The sequence below is a fragment of the Erythrolamprus reginae genome, unplaced genomic scaffold (assembly GCF_031021105.1).
Source record: "Erythrolamprus reginae isolate rEryReg1 unplaced genomic scaffold, rEryReg1.hap1 H_7, whole genome shotgun sequence".
NCBI classification, from domain to species: domain Eukaryota; kingdom Metazoa; phylum Chordata; class Lepidosauria; order Squamata; family Dipsadidae; genus Erythrolamprus; species Erythrolamprus reginae.
The window spans coordinates 1,246,135-1,267,180 of NW_027248528.1; the positions used below are offsets into that span (position 1 = coordinate 1,246,135).

At 43.7% G+C, this 21,046-nt stretch overlaps 1 protein-coding gene across 2 annotated transcripts; it reads right to left on the reverse strand.

The window, feature by feature from the left end:
• Positions 1-2,196: 2,196 nt before the first annotated feature.
• Positions 2,197-14,297, reverse strand: LOC139155854 (protein yippee-like 3). Of its 2 annotated transcripts, none has more exons than XM_070731188.1 (5): positions 14,101-14,297; positions 9,487-9,698; positions 8,067-8,110; positions 3,179-3,287; positions 2,197-2,714 (listed from the first exon to the last, which is right to left on the reverse strand). In XM_070731188.1, exons 2-5 carry the CDS (start codon positions 9,601-9,603, stop codon positions 2,625-2,627), a joined length of 360 nt encoding a protein of 119 aa, XP_070587289.1. In that variant the 5' UTR covers positions 9,604-9,698; positions 14,101-14,297; the 3' UTR covers positions 2,197-2,624. The 2 variants fall into 2 exon arrangements, with proteins under 2 accessions (XP_070587289.1, XP_070587290.1); XM_070731189.1 differs by lacking the exon at positions 14,101-14,297 and adding an exon at positions 11,190-11,293.
• Positions 14,298-21,046: the final 6,749 nt, after the last annotated feature.

Below are 21,046 nucleotides of genomic sequence, written 5' to 3' on the forward strand. Positions count from 1 at the left end.
GCGGGGTTTTTTTTAAAAAAGGTTTGGAAGGGATTCTCCCGCCAGGCCCCAAAGCTCACCTGCTGCCGCCGCCAGGGAAGCTCCAGCCGGGCAGAGCGTTGCAGCTGGCGCAAAGAAGGAAGCTCAGCTTCCGGTCTCACAACTTTTTGCTCTTCGCACTCTCAGCAAAAGGTTGCAAGACCAGAAGCTGAGCTTCCTTCTTCGCGGCACATCTGACACTGGTTGGGAAACACTGGTCTAGTGGTTAAGGTGCTGGTTTAGGAATCAGGAGACCATGAATTCTAGATTAGATTAAGAGAGCTGGAAGGGACCTTGTCGTCATCTAGTCCAACTCCCTGCCCAAGCAAGGAACCCTACACCATTGCCAACAAATGGCAGTCCAATCTCTTCCCGAAAGTTTCCAGTGATGAATCACCCACAACTTCCAAAGTCAAGCTATTCCATTGGTTGATTGTTATCACTGTCAGAAAGTTTCTCCTTATTTCCAGATTGAATCTCTCCTTGGTCAATTTCCATCCATTATTCCTTGTCTGGCCTTCAGGTGCTTTGGAAAATAGCTTGACCACTTCCTCTTTGTGGAAACCTCTCAAATATTGGAACGCTGCTATCATGTCTGCCCTGGTCCTTCTCTTCACTAGACTAGCCTTGCCCAGTTCCTGTAACCATTCTTCATGTTTTAGTCTCCAGTCCCCTAATCATCTTTGTTGTTCTTCTCTTCGATTTTTCTTGAACCTCAACATCTTTTTAATAGCGTGGTAACAAAAACGGGATGCAGTATCTTACTAAGGCTTTATAGAGTGGCATTAGTACCTCGCTTGATATCGATTGTATAACTTCTGTTAATGCAGCTAAGGATTGCATTGATTTTTTTGGCTGCCGCTGCACACTATTGACTCATATTTACCTGGTTGTCCACTAAGACAGTATTTCCCAACTTTGGCAACTTGAAGACATTTGGACTTCAACACCCAGAATTCCCCAGCCAGCGAATGCTGGCTGGGCAGTTCTGAGAGTTGAAGTCCAGATATTGTATCTTCAAGTTGCCAAGGTTGGGAAACACTGCACTAAGACTCCAAGATCCCTCTCACAGTCACTGCTATTTAGCCTGGTTTCACTCAGTTTATATGTGTACTTTCAGTTTTTCTTACCTAAGAGTAGGATTTTACTTTTCTCAGCATTGAATTTCATTTTATTAGATAGGGCTCAGTGTTCAAGTCTGTCAAGATCTGTCTGGATCTTGAGTTTATCCTCTAGGACGGTGATGGCGAAGCTTTTTTGGTTCAAATGTACACACTTGCCCCCCAAGTACTCCCTCTCTTCCATGCATGCACACAGGCTTCACTGATGCCTGGGATAGTGGGGGAAAAAAGGGAATAAGAGCAAACCGGAAGTTCAGAAAAACAGACTTCCGGTTTGCCCGTTGTGCTATTTTTCGCACTCCAGAGCCTTCAGGGAAACTTCCCTGAAGCCTTCGGGGGGCAAAACGGCCTTTCCCAAGGCTGAAAATCAGCTAGTTAGCACACACATGCGCTCTGGAGCTGATGTACCCCCCAATATGCCTGATGTGCCCCCCAATATAACTCCGCATGCCACCTGAGGCACGTGTGCCATAGGTTCGCCCTCAGTTTTAGGGTGTTAGGTATTCCTGCTAGCTTAGTACCATCTGCAAATTGTTTATGAAGATATTAAAGAGTACTGGGCCTAGGATGGAACCTTGCAGTACTCCACTGCTTACTTCCCTCCACGTAGACGTAGACCCATTGGCGGATACAGTTCTGGGGTCGTCTCAGGCATGAAAGTTGGCTGGGAGACTTTGGGCCAATTATTCTCAAACTATCTCACAGGGTAGTTGTGGGCAAAATAGGAGGTCGGAAGAGCAAAAGGCATGTTCACTGCCTTATTTATATAAAAAAAATGAAGGTTGGATTAAAACAAATCTAATAAATTAGGAGGAAAAAAAACCCCAACGTACGGCTAGCGAAACAGCTTACAAATCCCGATTTTCTGGTTTTGTACCCCTGCTCACAGAATGTCTTGAATGTTTCAGACTGATTGGATGGAAATAAAACATCCAAGCCTTCGCTTTAATTAGCTAAGCTTGGCAAGTGCCCAAGGAATTTATATTGTCTCCCTTGTTCTAATCTACCAACTGCCCTCCGATAGAAGGAAGGGGGCGGAAAAACCCTCACCTCCATCACTTCAATACTTTTATTTATATAATACATACACACACACACACACACAAAAGTACTGTACACGCCTAACGTTTCCCTTCCCCCTCGCACTGTATATTTCCCCCTCCATATTTCTCTTAATACAGAAGCTCTCTGGACAACAGAGCCAGCCGCAGTCCTCCCCACCCACCCCAGTCCCTGCTTTCACACAGTCCCTGGCCCAGCCGTGTCCTGGAGCTCCCATCTTTAGCCACAGGAAGTTAACATGTCTGAGCTGTGGGGGGGTGTCTCTGGCAGGAGCCCCGCCTCCTCCTTCACAACTCAGGTGCCCCTGGAGGTGCCTGGGATGGCAATCCAATGGTTGAGAAGGTAGAGGCAGATTTGGAGGAAATTTAACATTTCTTAGGCTCCACCCCCTACATAAAGTTGTCCAAAGATGCTGGTTGGCTTTCAATCCCAGCCATTGTCCTTAATCATGTGGTTCAGTTCAATTATGAATTTGCCCTCCTTGTATTTCTGGCTAGTCTCGAAGGCTTGTTCCTGTAGAAGAAGAAGAAGAGAAAGGAATGATAAGGGTGGGAGCCAACTATTAGGGAAGAGCCTTCTCTGTGGTGGCTCTGACCCTCTGGAACCAGCTCCAACCAGAGATCAGGATTGCCCCCACCCTCCTTGCCTTTTGTAAACTTCTTAAAACCCACCTCTGCCGTCAGGCATGGGGGAATTGAAACATCTCCCCCTTGCCCATGTAGTTTTTGTGTATGATTCGATTGTGTGTTGTTTTTTATATATTGGGGTTTCTTTTTTGGACTTTTTAATCTAAAACTGTAATCTAGATTTTTTAAGTATTAGATTTGTTACTATGTACTGTTCTTCACCATTGTTGTGAGCCGCCCCGAGTCTGCGGAGAGGGGCGGCATATAAATCCAATAAATCTAATCTAATCTAATTAAGGGTGCAATTGTTTTAGAGAGGGAGAGGAAGAGGTCACCAAGCAGGAGACTCACATATTTCCATCCAAGGGTGGTCTTGCAGTTTTCACAGTATATATCAGCTACAGCATGCAGACCCGTCAGCAGCACCCGCTCCTCTGCTGGGCCACATCCAACATTCACTCTGTATGGAGCCAGAAGAAAACCCAACATCGTCTTAATATAATAACAGAGTTGGAAGGGACCTTGGAGGTCTTTTAGTCCAACCACTTCAGACATGGCTATCCAACATCTTAAAAACTTCCGTTGGACCATTCAAGTTGAGGCAAGTTGTTCCATTGATTAATTGTTCTAACTGTCAGGAAATTTCTCCTTAGTTCTAAGTTGCTTCTCTCCTTGTTCAGCTTCCACCCATTGCTTCTTGTTCTACCCTCAGGTGCTTTGGAGAACAGCCTGACTCCCTCTTCTTTGTGGCAACCCCTGAGATATTGGAAGACTGCTATCATGTCTCCCCTGGTCCTTCTTTTCATTAAACTAGCCATGCCCGGTTCCTGCAAACGTTCTTCGTATGTTTTAGCCTCTAGTCCCCTAAACATCTTTGTCACTCTTCTCTGCACTTTTTCTACAGTCTCCAAATCTTTTTTTACATCATGGCAACCAAAACTGAGTGCCGTATTCCAAGTGTGGCCTTACCAAGGCATTATAATGTGTTATGAACACTTCACGTGATCCTGATTCTATGCCTCTGTTAGTGCAGCCCAGAACTATGTTGGCTTTTTTGGCAGCCACTGCAAACTGTTGGCCCATATTTAAATGATTGTCCACTAGACTCCGAGATCCTTCACAAAGTTACTACTGTTCAGCAAGGTACCACATATACTGTACCTGTGGATTTTTTTTTCTTGCCTAAATGTAGAACCTTTTTTTTCCACCGCTAAATTTCATTTTGTTAGATAGCGCCCAATGTTCAAGTCTGTCAAGATCCTTCTGTATCTTGAGCCTACCTTCTAAAGCAGAGGTCCCCAACCGCCGGTCCGCGGACCAGGACCGGGCCGTTGGGGTTTTCCAGCCGGTCCGTGGCGCCGCTGCCCTCCCGGCAGAGGACATTATGCAGGACAGGGTGGGGCATCGGGCAGGGCGGGGAGAATCAGGAGGCTCCTTTGGCGGCTGGGGGCTGCCTGGCTTTGTGATTTTGGCTGGGGGGGAGTTAGGAGGGTCCTACTTCTCCCCCCCCAGCCAAAAACTCAAAGCCTATCTGCTGGATACGGGCGATGAGCGGGACGAGCGGTGCCGAAGCCGGTGGCTGTGGCAGCTGCTGCAAGAGGCTTCCGCGCTGCTCTGTCCCACTCATCGCCCGTATCCAGCAGATAGGCTTTGAGTTTTTGGCTGGGGGGGGACTTAGGAAGGTCCTACTTCTCCCCCCCCCAGCCAAAATCACAAAGCCAGGCAGCCCCCAGCCGCCAAAGGAGCCTCCTGATTCTCCCCGCCCTGTGGAGAAGTGTGGAGGGCTGCGTCACTAAGCTCCACCCCTCCATAACCCCACCCCCATTTGACCAAAGCCCCCCCCCCCACCGGGCCATGGAAAACTGGTCTAGCTTAAAGCCGGTCCCTGGTGCAAAAAAGGTTGGGGACCTCTGTTCTAAAGAGTTGGCTCTTCCTGCCAGTTTAGTGTCATCTGCAAATCTGATGAGTTCCCCATCTATCCCCTTGTCCAAGTCATCTTAGTTCTAACAGGGCCCATCTGTCCCATTCTGTTTTCCTAGTATGAGTTCTACTTTGCCTTGAAATCACTGATGAAGGAAATCAGTAAAGTGATGAAATTAAATCCATGGAATTGTCCTTAGGAGCTTGACCCATTGCTGACAAAACAATGGCTCTGTTCCCTTTGGTGGGTGCTTGACAAAACCCAGGGTTACTTTGAGGGGAAAGGTGGGATGTTAGGTTAGATTGAAAACACACCAGGATAAGAACAAGCCTAAAACTTCCTCACAAACTGGATATGAAGATGGAGATTATTCCAAGATTTGGCTTGTGTCCAGCTTCAGAGTCACTCAGTGGCTTCAGAAGCACAACTCCCAATGAGGGAGGTCAGCCCACAACCCCCTTGTGGAAAGGAGGGCTAGTGTTTCTCTGTTTTGCGGTCTACCAAGGTGTTTTGAAACACAGTGCCACAGAGATAGGCTGGAGCTGGGGAGGAAAGATACCAAAAATAGTTTCTAAGCTTATGGTGAAAAGTCAATTGTGCAATGCATAGTCACAAACAAGGGTCTGCCTATTAGAAGAGGGGCTGGTTAACCTCCAGGCTGTGGCTCTGCTATCAAAATAGAAATAAAACTTACAAATACCCAGTTGTTCCTGCAACTCAGTTGCAGAATTTGCTCATTCCTATACAATCCCTGGGAAATAACCTTCTTAAATGTGGTGTGCATTTCCATTTGGAATGAAGTGCCAATGAATACTAGATCTGAAGTATTTTAAGTTTCATTTGAAGGCCTCCTATATCTTTGAACTTTTATTTAAATACCCCACATTCCTGCTGGGTTGACTGTCTTTGGAAAAGGGGAGATTAGCCTATTAGGTTATTTTTTTACTGAAACATACTCCTACCTTCTCTCATTCTACTATCTTAATAGCTTAATTGCTTCTGTCTTCCTCTGTTTCTTCAGCTAAGAGCCAATAAAAATGAAATATTGTCTCTTCTGCTGATCCCTTAAGCTACAGAAGCCCATCAAGATTCAGAAGATCTTCAGGGTGTGATCTTTTCTTTTATTTAGCTGGCTGGGTTTTTCTCCAGAAAGGATTATTTGGTTGAGTGAAATCTCTATGCGGATACAAGTACTGCCTAAATACTACCTCTTTATTATGGTCACAGACCAATAAATAAAGCATTGTAACAATAATAACAGTAAAAAAATAAAAGACACAGAATAATATATTGCAATTGGTAGCAGATTAACAGTAGGCAGATAAAGTTTGCCTAATTTTACATACAATTTGTATGTACATTTGTATGTACAATTTTACATAGAATTTGGCCACGTTCAGAGAAACTACTTCATACTGATCTAATAACAGGAGTTGCACATTAAAAGATCAGTATTTCTCCGATACTTTATCGGCTAGGGCAGGGGTGAAATCCAGCAGGTTCTGGCAGGTTCTAGAGAACAGGTAGTGGAAATTTTGTGTAGTTCAAAGAACCGGCAAATACTATCTCTGGTTGGTCCCAGGAAACATAGAAACATAGAAGACTGACGGCAGAAAAAGACCTCATGGTCCATCTAGTCTGCCCTTATACTATTTCCTGTGTTTTATCTTAGGATGGATATATGTTTATCCCAGGCATGTTTAAATTCAGTTACTGTGGATTTACCAACCACGTCTGCTGGAAGTTTGTTCCAAGGATCTACTACTCTTTCAGTGAAATAATATTTCCTCACGTTGCTTTTGATCTTTCCCCCAACTAACTTCAGATTGTGTCCCCTTGTTCTTGTGTTCACTTTCCTATTAAAAACACTTCCCTCCTGAACCTTATTTAACCCTTTAACATATTTAAATGTTTCGAATATGTCCCCCTTTTTCCTTCTGTCTTCCAGACTATACAGATTGAGTTCATTAAGTCTTTCCTGATACGTTTTATGCTTAAGACCTTCCACCATTCTTGTAGCCTGTCTTTGGAGTGGGGAGTGAATGGAGATTTTCTCCTGCCAAGCCCACCAAGCCACACAACACCTACTAAGCCACGCCTACAGAACTGGTAGCAAAAAAAAATGGATTTCACCATTGGGCTATGGTGTTAAATTGAGTCATTAGGAAACAGCAAAACCAGCTGCTCTTCTGATGGTAAACTAAAACTCCCAACTCATCTGTCCTGGCCTCGGGAGACACCGCTGAAGATTGGGGTCCCCCTGGGCTGCGCCCTACTGCCTGGGTGTGGCCTATTTGGAATTGGGACATGTGAGTGGCTGGCTGAGTGCGTATGCGCAGCTCAACTTTCATAAGTGGTGTGCCATTTGCCACTTGTGTAAAGGCTGCATGCACACATCTGCCCAGCCCGCCACTCATGTGGCCCAGTTCCCTTCTTTCCCTCCAGGTGGGCGCTCAAGCCACAAAGGTTGGGACTGCCAACTTAACATAGCTAACGGTCAGATAAGAAACACACACCCCCTCCAAAAAAAGGAAGTGGGTGGAAATGTCTCTGTCCTATGGAGCGAATATTGTCTATCGCGATGGGCCAGCGATGACCCTCACTATCTGGAACAGCTGATTGGCGGTATTCCTGGATGCGGATACAACCTGATCCAGGGTGGGGTGGGGTTGGCAATAGCAGAGGAATGCTAGCAAAACTCCAGGGGTGGCGCAGCAGGTAGAGTGCTGTACTGCAGTCCACTGAAGCTGACTGTAGATCTGAAGGTCAGCGGTTCAAATCTCATCACCGGCTCAAGGTTGACTCAGCCTTCCATCCTTCCGAGGTGGGTAAAATGAGGACCCGGATTGTGGGGGCAATAGGCTGGCTCTGTTAAAAAAGTGCTATTGCTAACATGTTGTAAGGCGCCCTGAGTCTAAGGAGAAGGGCGGCATAAAAATTGAATAAATAAATAAATAAATTCCCCAGCAGAAGTAGCAGACACAGAGGCAGCAGTCTGCGGAGAGGGGCGGCATACAAATCTAATAATAAATAATAATAATTAAAATAGCACAGTTTCTGATTGGCCAGTCCACTGATGGGTGGGGCTACAGGAGGCCGGATTCCAACTGTCACTCAACTGACTAGGGGTGGGTGCAATGGAGTCCTGATGAGCCATGTGCTGGGGCTGGGAGGCAGAGGCAGATTTTATTTTATTTTTCCCCTACTCAAAAGCTGGGTGGGTCTTATGGCCCGGAGTGTCTTATAGTGCAAAAATAAATAAATAAATTACAGCACTTTTTTTCCTTCCAAAATATGCTCCTCTTTTGTAATACTCACACAGAGTTGAAGAGATATGCCCGTCCTTGGCTTCCTTGAAAAGACTGTTAACAAAAAAAGATAACGGGGCATAGGTCAAAAACAAAATGCGTTTTTCCTGCCCTTATTAAACAAATGCCTCCAACCAACCTTGAATTCTTCCCACAGTTATTCCGCCTCCTTGCCACTCTGTCTCCCTGGTTGCTCCCCACTCCAACCTTGGGAACCGAAAATCTCAGGAGAAGCCTCCACCCTGGTTCTAGACCAGCTATTTATCTTCCCCTCCAGCCTGATGGCAAGCAGCCAGAGGCTCTCTTCCCCATTTCCTTGTTTATTCTCTTAAGTTTGCTTCCAAACCCATGAAACTGAATTTAATGATTAATCAGCGGCAGCCGAGACCTGTTGCCCTTGTCAGTTCTTGAGAACTAGCTGGAGGTGGCAAACAAGTCTGGGTAGGCGTCTGTGAAAGAACTCGTTGCCCTCCATAAACCATGTACCCCATGCCCACCCCACTGCACGTCTCATCTCTTTCCTTCTTCTAGTCCCAAATAATGTCCCACCTTTTACTGCTCAGAAATTCTGCAGCATCAGTAAGGTGGCTCTGGGAAGCCACAAGACGTTGCAGTTGGCTGCCTGCTTTTAACTGGGCTATTCCCAAAGGAGGAGCTTCCAGATTTAAATCGTGGTTTGATTAGGAAGTGATGATGTCTCCAATAAACCATGCCGGCCAGAGTTTAGATTGCTTAATCTATATTAATCTATAATCCGCTCTGTGTTTAACTTACAACATTAATATTTCTATGCTATGGGTAAAAACATTTAAGAGATTCTTTGACCCTGACCCTGAAATGATTCACAGGGCCATCTTTGTCTTACAGCCACAATAGGGACTAGTGAATTATTGTAGCCATTAAGCGAATCTGTCCCCCCCCCCCCCACTTTCCTTGCTTGCCAGAAGTCAGCAGGGAAGGCTGCGAACGATGGTCACATGGCCTTGGACGCTGCAACCATTGTAAATATGGTGCTAGTTGTCGCGCACTCTGATCAGGTGACCATGGGGATGCTGCATAGTCACGTGATCAACCTGGTGGCTATAACCACGAGGTTCAGTTGTAAACCCTTTTTGTCACTGCTGTTGTAACTTCAAATGGCTACTAAAATGAATTGTTGTTAAGTTAAGGACTACCTGTACTTAGTTGTAGCAGGACTGAGAAATTTTAAAGGAACACAGAAAATTCACAGTAGTAATCTTACCGTGAGATATAAGAAACTATGGCGGTCCTTTCTTAATTGCCTTTCTGAATTTACATTCTCCTTTGGTAAATAAAACACTGTATATTTTTCTTTCTTTCTTTCTTTAAAGAGCTAACAAAGGCAGAACAGTGATTTTTCCCTAGAGGGTTCTAGCAGGCCTACCTTCCCCTTCCTCCCTTCTTTGTACCTTGGAAATGAGGTCGTCGTGATTAGCCAGGTGGGCTCGGCAATGCACGCAACTGTAGCGGCGGTGACAGTTGTCCAGATAGGCCTGAAAGGTTTTGGGCTTGGACAGCCTCACCATTGTGGTGGGAGTCACACCTGGAGAAAAGCTGCAGGAGAGTTGTGGAGAACCAGACGGCTCCCGGAGGAGGCAGTGGAGTGGGGCAGATGAAAGGCCTAAAAAAAGAGGAAGAGGCGGATCACCAATCTACAGAGAACCTGCCAGAAGCGATAGTTTACAGACCTCCAGTCCGAATGCCAAGATTTTGTTTCTTAGCTCTGGAAACTGGCCAGGTTCTGTGTAACCAGTCTGGTATCTAAACAAAAACAATACCACGTGCTTCCCCTCCTTCCCTCCCTCCGCAGCTTCTTGGAGACTCAGCCTGTAATTAACCCAAGGATGTAGGTCACAGCTGATCATCCTGTGCGGAAAGAAAACTACCCTAGAATAAAGCTCAAGCGCCTTAGCTTTTCCAGCCTCCCTCCCAATTAATTTTTCCTAGCACCTCTTCAACCATGAATACACCTCACTGTAAACCCTAGGCTTTTGTTAACCAGACATTTAGCTCCACCATCACCCCTTTATTCTACCAGACTGTGGACATAAACTTTTGAGTATTATAACCACCCACATATCACAAACCCAAGACCAGATTTCACTTTTGCAGCATGGGCCTTTACTCATACATATACATACATACACACACACACACACACACACACACACACACATATATACATATATTATATATGTAATATATAATTATTATATATTATAATATATATATTATTATATTATATTATATCATATTATATTATATTATATTATTTATTTATTGGATTTGTATGCCGCCCCTCTCCGGAGACTCGGAGCGGCTAATAGCAACAATAAAACAGTGTACAATAGTAATCTAATACTAAAAACGATTAAAAACCAATTAATATAAAAACCAAACATACATACATACATACCATGCATAGAATTGTAAAGGCCTAGGGGGAAAGAGGATCTCAATAATATAATATATAATATAATATATATTATATTATTACATATAATCCCAACTTTATTATTTTTATAAATAGCTCGAGACCTCCAGGTATAGCTGGACTCAGATCCTTCTTGTCCATCTGCATCCCACCTTTATTACTTTATTACTATTACAAACAACTCAAGGCAGCAAACATACCCAACCTTCCCCCTTCCTATTCCTCCAGCAATAACCCCGCCAGGTGAATTGGGCTATGAAACAGGGATGGGCCCAGAGTCACCCAGCTGGTTTTCATGCCTAAGGTGGGACTAGAACTCCCTGTCTCCTGGTTTTTTAGCCCAGTTCTTTTACCAGTAGACCAAGCTGGCAATTGCCACCTGAGATGGAAGATCATGACGGAGAGCAGCAAAGTCTAGAAAGCATACTTGGTGGTGACAGACATCAACAGCTTGTCACTGAACAGCAGGCAGGAGTTAAGAGTTGTGAAATGATGACGGGATCTTCACTAAGTCAGGAAGAGGGCAGGAGGAATCTAGAGGAATTATGTTACAGGATGCCCAGAGATGGGGGAGGAAAGGAAGGGCTTCAGAGAAACGCAACAAAGAGCTTTTAAGAATTGTGTGGCACTAATGGAGACCACTTAAGTGAAGCCAGACCAGAGGAAGTAGAGACATACCTGCAGTTCAAAGCACAACTTGAGAGGGACAGCTGGCTGCAGGAGAATGGGGTAGACACAAAGCAGCCCTGAAGGATGAGAGAAGAGGGGGAGGAGCAGAGCGGAGGGATTTTCTAGAAAATACAGTGGGATAAACCAATCAGCTGGGGAGGTATTTAACGGGAGGCGGGCAAGAGGAGAATCTGCAAGGAAGGATGGAGGCTTGGTTTTCAAAGGGGGTGGGTGGAGTGGTTGCCTGGAACCTCACAGTGGAGGAGGAGGAGGAGGAGGAGGAGAAAGGAAGCAAACCATCCAGTTGGGCAAGCAAGGAAATGCAGATCCAGAGAAAAACGTTGGCTGAGACTCCATACATTTTACCTTGAAACTGGATTTGTGTTTTGGCTTTTTTTGGAGGGGGAGGGGGAGAAGGTCTTAGCATTTAGGAGAACTTAAGAGGTTTCCCCCCCCTTTTCTCTTTTCCTCCCAAGGCAAAATTTAAAGCAAGCGATGTCACCTTGGCATAGGGAGGGTTCTTCCCCACATCTTTTTAAATTTCTCCCTAATTTATCTAAGGCAGTGTTTCCCAACCTTGGCAATTTGAAGATATTTGGACTTCAACTCCCACAATTCCCCAGCCAGCGAATGCTGGCTGGGGACTTCTGGGAGTTGAAGTCCAGATATCTTCAAGTTGCCAAGGTTGGGAAACACTGATCTAAGGAACTACAGTATAGGGAACACAGAAGTTATTGGTAGGATAATGACAAGAAGGAATATAATAAGGAATGAACATGAACACAGAGAGTAGCTAGACATGAGAAATAAAGGGAAAAGTGAAAGGAAGGACATGAAGATGAAAGTTTTTTTAAAAAAAATATAGTTCCCTTTTTTAAAAACAATGTTTACACTTTTGAAAAGGGTTTTTTTTTAAAAAAATATAACATTGCATTATTCACTCTCAACCTATGTTCCTTATAAAAATGCAAACAAAGCTCCCAAGGAACTGTAACAAAAATATTGTTCTTAATAAATTGTATAATATTTATTGGTAGGATAATGACAGAGAAAAATATAACAAGGGATGAACATTGGAAATAGCTAGTCTAGAGAAATAAAGGAAGTAGTAAAAGGAAGTAAACAGTTTGTTTTTTTAAATGCAGTTCCTTTTAAAAAAAAATATTTATAATCTTGAAAAATGTTTTTTAAATGCCATTGCATTAATCACTCTCAGCCCATATACCTTATACAAATGTCATCAAAGTTCCAAAGAACTGTAACAAAATTAATGATTATTTAAAAAATTAATGGTACAAGATTTGGCAATAACAGTTGCAACTGAGATTTTGATAATGAAAAAGATGACTTGCCATGGTATATGGTGCACTAAGAACAATATACTTACCGTATTTGTTTATATACAGCAACTTGACTCTGGTATAGCAAGTAGGAAGTAAACATGGGCGTGCTATGTTATTGAAATGATATGAACCTCAGAGAAATGGAGTGGATCTGATATATCAAATATATAGAAACCAGAAGTGGGTTCCTCCCAGTTTGGACTGGTTCTATGGAACTGGTAGTAACTTGGCAGCCTGGGTTGCTAGAACTGGTAGCGAACCAGGCCTGCCATACCCCTGAACTGACTCTCATTTTTAGCATTTTTAGCATTGCGCCTGGTGCATCAGAAAGCAAACCAGCAGCAAGAAAAATCAGAACCCACCCTGATAGTAACACAGATAACAACACAGTCAACAATAAAAATATGGGGATCCTTTACTAAGAGAGAAATGGGAACAGAGAAAAAGATGAGACAAGCTGAAGTATCTTGGATTCTTTTTATTATAACAATCATGTGCTTATTTTTATACTTACTTATTTTTATAACCATTGAACAGGAAGCTTGAAATATACATGTAGAAGAACAAGAGGTGGATGTAGAGGGCGGAACATTTGATGATAGGCCTGGTGAGGTGTTAGTCATAAACTGAAAATTTGTGTTTGTGTTCTGCGTTCAGAGGTAAATGGCAAGATTTTTTACTTCAGAAAGTATCAGCTGTTGAATAATAGGCCAAATTTTATATTTCCATATAAATTGTAGGATTATTCATCTAAACATTGTCCTGTTTTTTAAAAAAAACATTTCTAAAATATGAACTTTAGAATAAGAATAAGGAATATGGAAAGAAAAGTTGGAGGTGCAAATCACTGCCCCTAACTCCTTCTATTAAAACTTTTGAAATAGCAGTACTGGAAGATGGGGGAGAATAAATTTTCTTGACTGATGGACAGAGAAAAAAGAGAAATCTACTTGCTCAGGGAGACTAAGGAAGGGTTAAAAGCAGCTTTGATAAACAGTGGCATGGTTATGACTAGTTTGGCTACCAATCCATATTGTGTTGGAAACTATCCCTTCAGGGACAAAACGCAACCCTGGCTGCTCAATACATAAAGGATGCCACCTGATCCCGAATTAGTGACTCTTGAAAACGGATCCCTCTCTACAGCATTTCCTGTGGGATTAGAGGAGATACGGGCCATCGCGAAGGGAGGAGATAAATCCCCTGCTGAAATAACAAAAGGAACAAGAGGGTTATCCTAGAAAATGCCCACTTCGCGTGGCCAGGAGGAGTTTAGAATACTTGGAATCCTCTGAAAGGGATCCACCGGAATCCTTTTCATCCCTCTCCGGCTATTCAGATCCGCTCGCCTTTTCGAGGGGGTCAGTGGGTCACTCGCTGGAAATCCGCGCCCGCAAGCACCCACCGCACGCCTCCCTTCCCTCCAATTCTTGCAGGAGGATCCATCCACACAACACCTGCGTGTTTTCTGCACCCAGGGAGAGACGGGCCGACACGCACCGTGGGAAAGAGGCGCCCTCGGACGCGGACGCCCCCCCTGAAAGCCCTTCCCGCTGCCACACCACCCCCGACCTCACCTGTCCGAAGGGCAACGGCTGAAGCGGCCCCCACGTCGGATTGTACCTCGGTGCGCCTTTTCGGGAGGGGAGTCGCAGCCCCCCGCGAAGAGCCCCAGCTGCGAGTCTAGACTTCCTCTTGTTTACAAACCCAGGCTGTGAAACAAAGGTGTCTCCACCCCCTTTTTTTTCCCCTCTTTTTTTTCTCTCTTTTTCTCGTCTCTCCCTCCCTCCCCTCCCTTCTCTCTGCGGGCTTCCCCCTCCGCGCGCCTTCCTCTTTCCGCCTAGCCAATCGGGGACGGATATGCAAATAAACTGCAGAACTGATCAAAGGGGAGGAGGGGAGGGAGAGACATGCACGCGCGCACGCGCGGGGGGGGGGTAAGGTGGAGGGAGAGGACGCGCTTGGTTCGGCACGACGTCGGTGGGGGCGGGGAGGTTGAGGGGGCGGGAGGCGGTCTGGAGAGATGGCGTGGCTGGGCGGCGCCAGCCTTGAAACCGACGGGCCTCTAGGCCTATGCAGAGCGCCTTTGGCTCGGTTGTTGCTCGCGGAGGAGCACCCCACCGCTTCGTAAAAGCGGTTTAGGGAGGGATGGTTGGGGAGGTTAGTCTTTTGAAGAGTAGCCTTGTAGATCAGTGTTTCCCAACCTTGGCAACTTGAAGATATTTGGACTTCAGCTCCTGGGGAATTATGGGAATTGAAGTCCAGATATCTTCAAGTTGCCAAGGTTGGGAAACACTGTTGTAGATAGGTGGCACTAATAAGCTTTGATCGAAGTAGCCTGGATTAAAAAGTTTTGCGGTCGAGCCAGGATCTGGATCTGCCTGTAATGTATTCGGTCCCGCAAGCTGGCTAATGCCAGAAAAATAAACCATATTGCAGTGAACCGAGTCCAACGTTGCTGATTCGATAAATAATATATGCATTTAATATGAGAGCATTCCTGTTTGAACTGGTGAAATCGAGGATCCTGCAAACAAGACTGCTGAAACTGACTTTGGGGCTGATAAATAACGCTTTTTAAAATTCTAGATATTAAAATGGAAATAGTGCAAACATCAACGTCATTGTTTATAGTAGAAGTTCCTTCCCCGAAGACATGGTTATTGTATGGTGGGGGAAGGCTGTTTTATTGAATTCTGGAGTTGCAAACACTACCTTCCAGTAAAAAGGGGGTGGAGGATTGCATACCTTGGGATCTGAACAATTATTCTGTGCTTGGCTATTTTGGAAAGTAATTGCAAGCCAAAGGAGACAATATTTGGCCTGGGAAGGGAAGGCAATCCTTGTTCACTTCCTCATTGTGAGTCAGGGTTAGATGGGGGAAGGAAATTGTCTGGGGTACTGCAACAAAGTAGCCCAGGTTTAAAGTTTTATGGTTGAGCAGGATCTCCATCTGCACACAATAACTTCAGTTCCATAAATTGGCTGATGCCAGAAAAATAACCCTGCTGCAGTGAAACCAACCTTGTTCATTAGATCAGTGTTTTTCAACCAGTGTGCCGCGAGACATGGTCAGATGTGCCGCGAAGCTCAGAGAGAAAGAAAGAGAAAGAGAAAGAAAGCAAGAGAGAGAAAGAGAGAGAGAGAGAACAAGAGAGAGAAAGCAAAAGAGAGAGAGAAAGAAAGAGAAAGAAAGGGATGGAAGGGGAGAGAGAAAGACAGAGGGAGGAAGGGAGGGAGAGAGAGAGAAAGAGCAAAAAAGGAAGGAAGGAAGAAAAAGAAAGAGGGATGGAGAGAGAAAGAAAGAGGAAGAAAGGGAGAGAAAGAGGGAGGGAGAGAGAAATAGAAAGGGAGGAAGAGAGAGAGAATTTTTTTGTCCAAACCTTTTTTAGCCCCCCCCCCCCAAATGTGCCCCAGGGTTTCGTAAATGTAAAAAATGTGCCGCGGCTCAAAAAAGGTTGAAAATCACTGCATTAGATTAATATATGCATTTGGGCATCAGTTTTGTGACGGTCACAAACTCTTTTATCAGCTGCATAAAGTGACTTTTTAAAAAATGGATAGATAGGCAGTTTATGACCAGAGCCAGTTTGGGCTAGTGTAAGGATCTCCCATCTTTGGCAACTTTTAAGACTTGTGGACTTCAAAGCCCAGAATTCCTCAGCCAGCTTTGCAAAGTAGCCCAGATTAAAGTTTTATGGTTGATCAGGATCTCAGTCTTCAAAGCTGGCTGAGGGATTCTGGGTTTTGAATTCCACATGCCAAGGTTGGAGACCCCTGGCCTAGTGATTAAGATTCAAGGCTAGAAACCAGCAGATCCTCAGGTCTAGTTCCACCTTAGACATAAAAGCCAGTTGGGTGATCTTGGGCCAGTTGTTCTCTCTCAGCCCCACCTGTTCTGCAGGGTTGTTGTGGGGAAAATAGGAGGAGGAACATGTTTGCTGTCTTGAGTAATTTGTAAAAGTAATTAAAGGTGGGATGCAAATTACCAAACATGAGCTGAGTCCAGACAGAAAAATGTGCATTTTACCTATGTCCAGCTTGTAAAAGGTAGAACACAGCACATAATAATGCTGTGCAAAACATGAGTGAATGCCTGCTTATCAAGAGACAACATGACCCAGTCAATATGCCTGTAACCTTTTTCTAATCAGCAACTGCTGATTCTTGCACAGAAGAAGATAAATATTGTACATTTTCAGAAATTATCTTGTCCTTAGATTTGATAAGATCAACTTCAGTTAAGGAAATTCAGTAGTTTCATGACTACCTTGTTTCCTCGAAAATAAGACCTTGTCTTATATTTTTTGAAGCCTGAAATAAGTGCTTGGCCTTATTGCCATGCACTCAAAAGCCCAATTAGGCTTATTATGGGTGTGTGTGTGCGTTATTTTGGGGAAAACAGGGTAATTTAAAAAACTGTCAGTGTGGTTCATTTTTATTTGCTTCCACACAAACCTAAAATCCTGCAACCTTTTTGCTAGAGATTTTATATATGAGATCCCACTTTGTCAGCTGGATGCTATGGGCTGCGCTTGGAATAAAGTAGAATGGGAGACAGAAATGAATTTAATTTGCTAAGATAGCTGCAGAATGAATATATGCAGCTTGTATGATTGTGGTTGGTTTCCAAGCTGTTTGCCTTTGCCTTTCTTTGTACAGTATTGTTTATTTAACTGCAGCCAGTTCTAGCAAATATTTATTTGAAAGGGAGTGTCCCCTAGCGGTTAGGAGTGGGAAGACCTGGGTACCAAGTCCCACTCAGCTATGCAGCTTCTTGAGAAATCTTTGCCAGACTTACTTCTCATTCTAAAACACACCCACACATGTGGGTTTGTACAGAAGAGACTGAAGAGACCCGACAGCCATCTGTCTGGAATAATATAGTGTCTCCTGCTTAAGCAGGGAGTTAGACTAGAAGATGTCCAAAATTCCTTCCAACTTTGTTATTCTGTATTCTGGTTGTGAGAATATATGACAAAGTTAAGAGACCCAAGTCTTCAAAGTAAGTGGAAAGAGACTTGATAAATCTATTTAAGATTTCTTGAAACAAAACATCTGATTCTACTTATTGTCCAAATTGTACAATATCTATTATTCATATTTATGTGATTTCTAAGAGTCAAATGCCAACTTGATAACACAAGATTAAATCTCTATGGAGATTCTCAATCATCCAGATCATGGTTGCCCCAAAGGTGCCTTTTCAAGAGGCAAATGGACTTTTGTATTTCTCTTGAAAAGCATTTTTGGGACATGATTAAATCAAATCAGTCAGATTGGAAGAGAGGATGTAAAGCAGAGGTTCCCAATCTTGGCAACTTTTAATCTTATGAACTTCAATTTCCAGAATTCCTCAGCCAGCCATGCTCCGCAAATCTTAAAGTTGCCAAAGTTGGATATCCCTGATGTACAAGTATCAACTAAATCAAACTGGATCCCAGAATTTAAATGATATCCCCATGATTTTTCTCTAGGTCCATGAACCTCCCTTCCTTCTAATAGGCAGAAATTCTTGAGATAATTAGTTTAATTGTGCTATCTGCCAGAATTATTTCTATGATTCCCTTCCGTTTTGAGTGGTGACTAATTTCCTACAATTTTGTACCCTCGTAGTACAAAATAGCTTCTGAGGACAAGCACTTTAATCAGAGAAAAGGCAATGGTTATGGATTCAGCCTATTGCCACTTAGAGGATATGTTATATAGTGAATTGTTGATAATTATGGGGACCTTGACTTTTACATTGCAATTAATTTGAACTCAGCTGGCAAAGCCTGTTTTTCAACGTTAGGGCTCAGCCAAGGATTATCTCAACAAATAATATGGAGGAGGTCTCTGGCCAGATGTGAACTCTATTACCATTAGTAATTGTAGCTCACCTCTTAAAACCTCAAATTGGGACACAAGAGTAATAGCACTGGTACTTTGAGTGTAAAAACTGTGCATGGAGGTTAATTTAGTGCCATCTAAACTAGGTGTAGAAAACTAGGTGTAAAGTAGGTGACAAATTGCAACTACAGCTGCCATTGCTTCTGGTTACTGGTCCTGCTGGCTTAGACTGGTGGGAATTGATGTCCAACAATATCCGGAGTTTCACGGATTCCATATGGAAAGTATTTGACAATTTTTAAAAAATCACATCATGGTGCCACCTTAATATTTCTTTATAATTAATGCTTTTATATTGTTGTAAGCCTCCAAGATTCACTTAGGACAGTGAGATAGATGGCATACACTGGTAGTCCTTGACTTATAACCATTCTTTAAGTGACCATTCAAAGTTACTATAGCATTGAAAAAAGTGACTTATGACAGTTTCTACACTTATGACAGTTGCAGCATCCTACTTGTCAAGCAGCCGAATGTTGTTCCTGTGACCATGAATGCAAAATTCATTTAACAGCTGTCTTGCTTAGGAATGGAAATTCTGGACTTAGTTGAGAGCATAGGTCAAGGATTGAGTCAGTGGCCAAAATGTCTGAATTTCGATCATGCAACGGTTGTAAGCAGCGAAGGCCTGCCGTCTTTGGTGTCACTGGTGCAGCCTCCGTGCTCATTGGCGCAAGATTTGGCTTCTGTGCATGTGCAGAAAGCAAAATCTCACGTGAAGACACTCCCACAAGCAAAATTTTGGCAATTTTCACCAATATTTTTGTTTTCGCGCATGTGCAGAAGCAAAAAATCGGTGAAAGCCATCAAGATCTCACTCATGCAAGTGTCTTCATGTGATATTTTGCTTTCTGCGCATGCACAGAAGCTAATTCTCACAAGGGGCACACATGCATGGATCAGGGGCATACAGCTGCGCAGGCATCCCTAGAATGGCTACTGAAATGTAGCACTTTAGTGTTCCAGTAGCAGGCCATCATTGGTTTGTAAACAGCGGTGGGCTACGAGCTGGGACGCTAAATTGTGCTCGCCCTGGCGGCTTGTAGGTTCTTGTGGGATCAGTGCGATTTTGAAGCAAAATCGCACACGTAGCCACAGGTAAAACCTCGGTGAAACATGGGTGCACCACAGGTGCAGCAGCAAAATCACACTGGTCCCACAAGAACTCACAAGCTGCAGTGGCAAGCACAATTTAGCATTCCAGCTCGTAGCCCACCGCTGGTTGTAAAGGTGAAAAACTGCCATAAATCACTTTTTTTCACCACCATTATAACTTCAAATGGTCACTAATTTTATTAACTAACTAACTAATTAATTAATTAATTAATTTTTTATTATGACTTCTAGGCTGCCCAATCCCAAAGGACTCAGGGCGGCTTACAACAATATTAAAATTACAAATAACAGCAGCAATAAAAAGAAGTCAAGAAAAACTAATTTCTAAAATCCTGATTAAAACTAAAAACAACTTGGTAGCATACATGCAAATCATTCAAACCAAATGAACTGTTGTAAAGTAAGGACTAAGTGCAGCAGGAGCCAATGTCCATGAACTCGGATGGTCCTAAATGTAGGCTTCCATTGGTCTTTCATTTCAGCATCATTCCCACACCTCACTGCAAGACGTGGCCTTAAGAAGAAGATTCAAAGAGGATAACCCAAACAGAAACCACATCAGGAATAGGCTTGAGCACCAGGAATGTGCCCAGGAAGGGTGAGGACTCAAGGCAAATTAATCATCTAGGAGAACTTGTTGCCTCTCCTCGTTTTTTTTCTTTTTGGCATTCTCTGTTGATGTCAACAATCACAGAAGGAAAAGGAAAATGGACCTAAGAAAAGCCACAGATCAAATTCCATCAAATATTTACTCCTTAGAGCACATACCCCGCCTTGTACCATATATAGCCATCAGTGTTCCAAGTAAACCAAAGTCCAAGGCAGGTAGATTTCTCAAGGAACAATTTTATTCGGTGATATCGTATCGGAAACAGACTGGTGAAAACCAACTCTGAGAGTTCCCACAGTATTCACCTAATTCAACGGTAGGCAAAGTTGGCTCTTCTATGACATGTGGACTTCAACTCCGGGAATTCCAGAGCTAGCGTGATTGGCTCAGGAATTCTTGGAGTTGAAGTCCACAAGCCATACAAGAGCCAACTTTGCCTATCCCTGACCTAATTTAAAAAGTGAAAGTTTCCCTTCCCCCCCCAAACAATAAGTTATACTGTCCAATCTGGGTGCTGATCAGTTTCCTGTTTACTTCTGTCCTCCTCTCTCCAGCCAGCTGTTGGAATGTCCTTAGTTCATGGGAGAAACTACTTTGTTTTGGTTACAAAAGCACAGCTATCTCTAGTCCCCACTGAGGGCAAAAAAATAGTCTTCATGGTTGACAATAGAATGGCAATTGGGCAATCTCTGACTTCCTTCTCTGGCCTTGATTAAAATATTTGGCTAGAACATAGAACAACCCCACATTGTGACAATGACTTGAAGTTGGCATTTCTTGGCAAACCCTTACAGCTGATCCTTCTTTTGTGAGACCTGTCAATTTGTTTGCATACCTGCTGTTGAAACAGGCGACACCCTGCAGGGAGAGGTACCTGAGAGAGTGTAAAAGGTTGCCTTAATAAC

Bases quoted from the DNA above. Each gene is read 5' to 3' on its own strand.
- LOC139155854 (XM_070731188.1), bottom strand. From the start codon at position 9,603: ATGGTGAGGCTGTCCAAGCCCAAAACCTTTCAGGCCTATCTGGACAAC. The intron at 8,111-9,486 runs GTACAAAGAAGG...TTTTGTTAACAG, and splicing joins ACGACGACCTCATTTCCAAG to TCTTTTCAAGGAAGCCAAGG. The intron at 3,288-8,066 runs GTGAGTATTACA...GGCTCCATACAG, and splicing joins GCATATCTCTTCAACTCTGT to AGTGAATGTTGGATGTGGCC.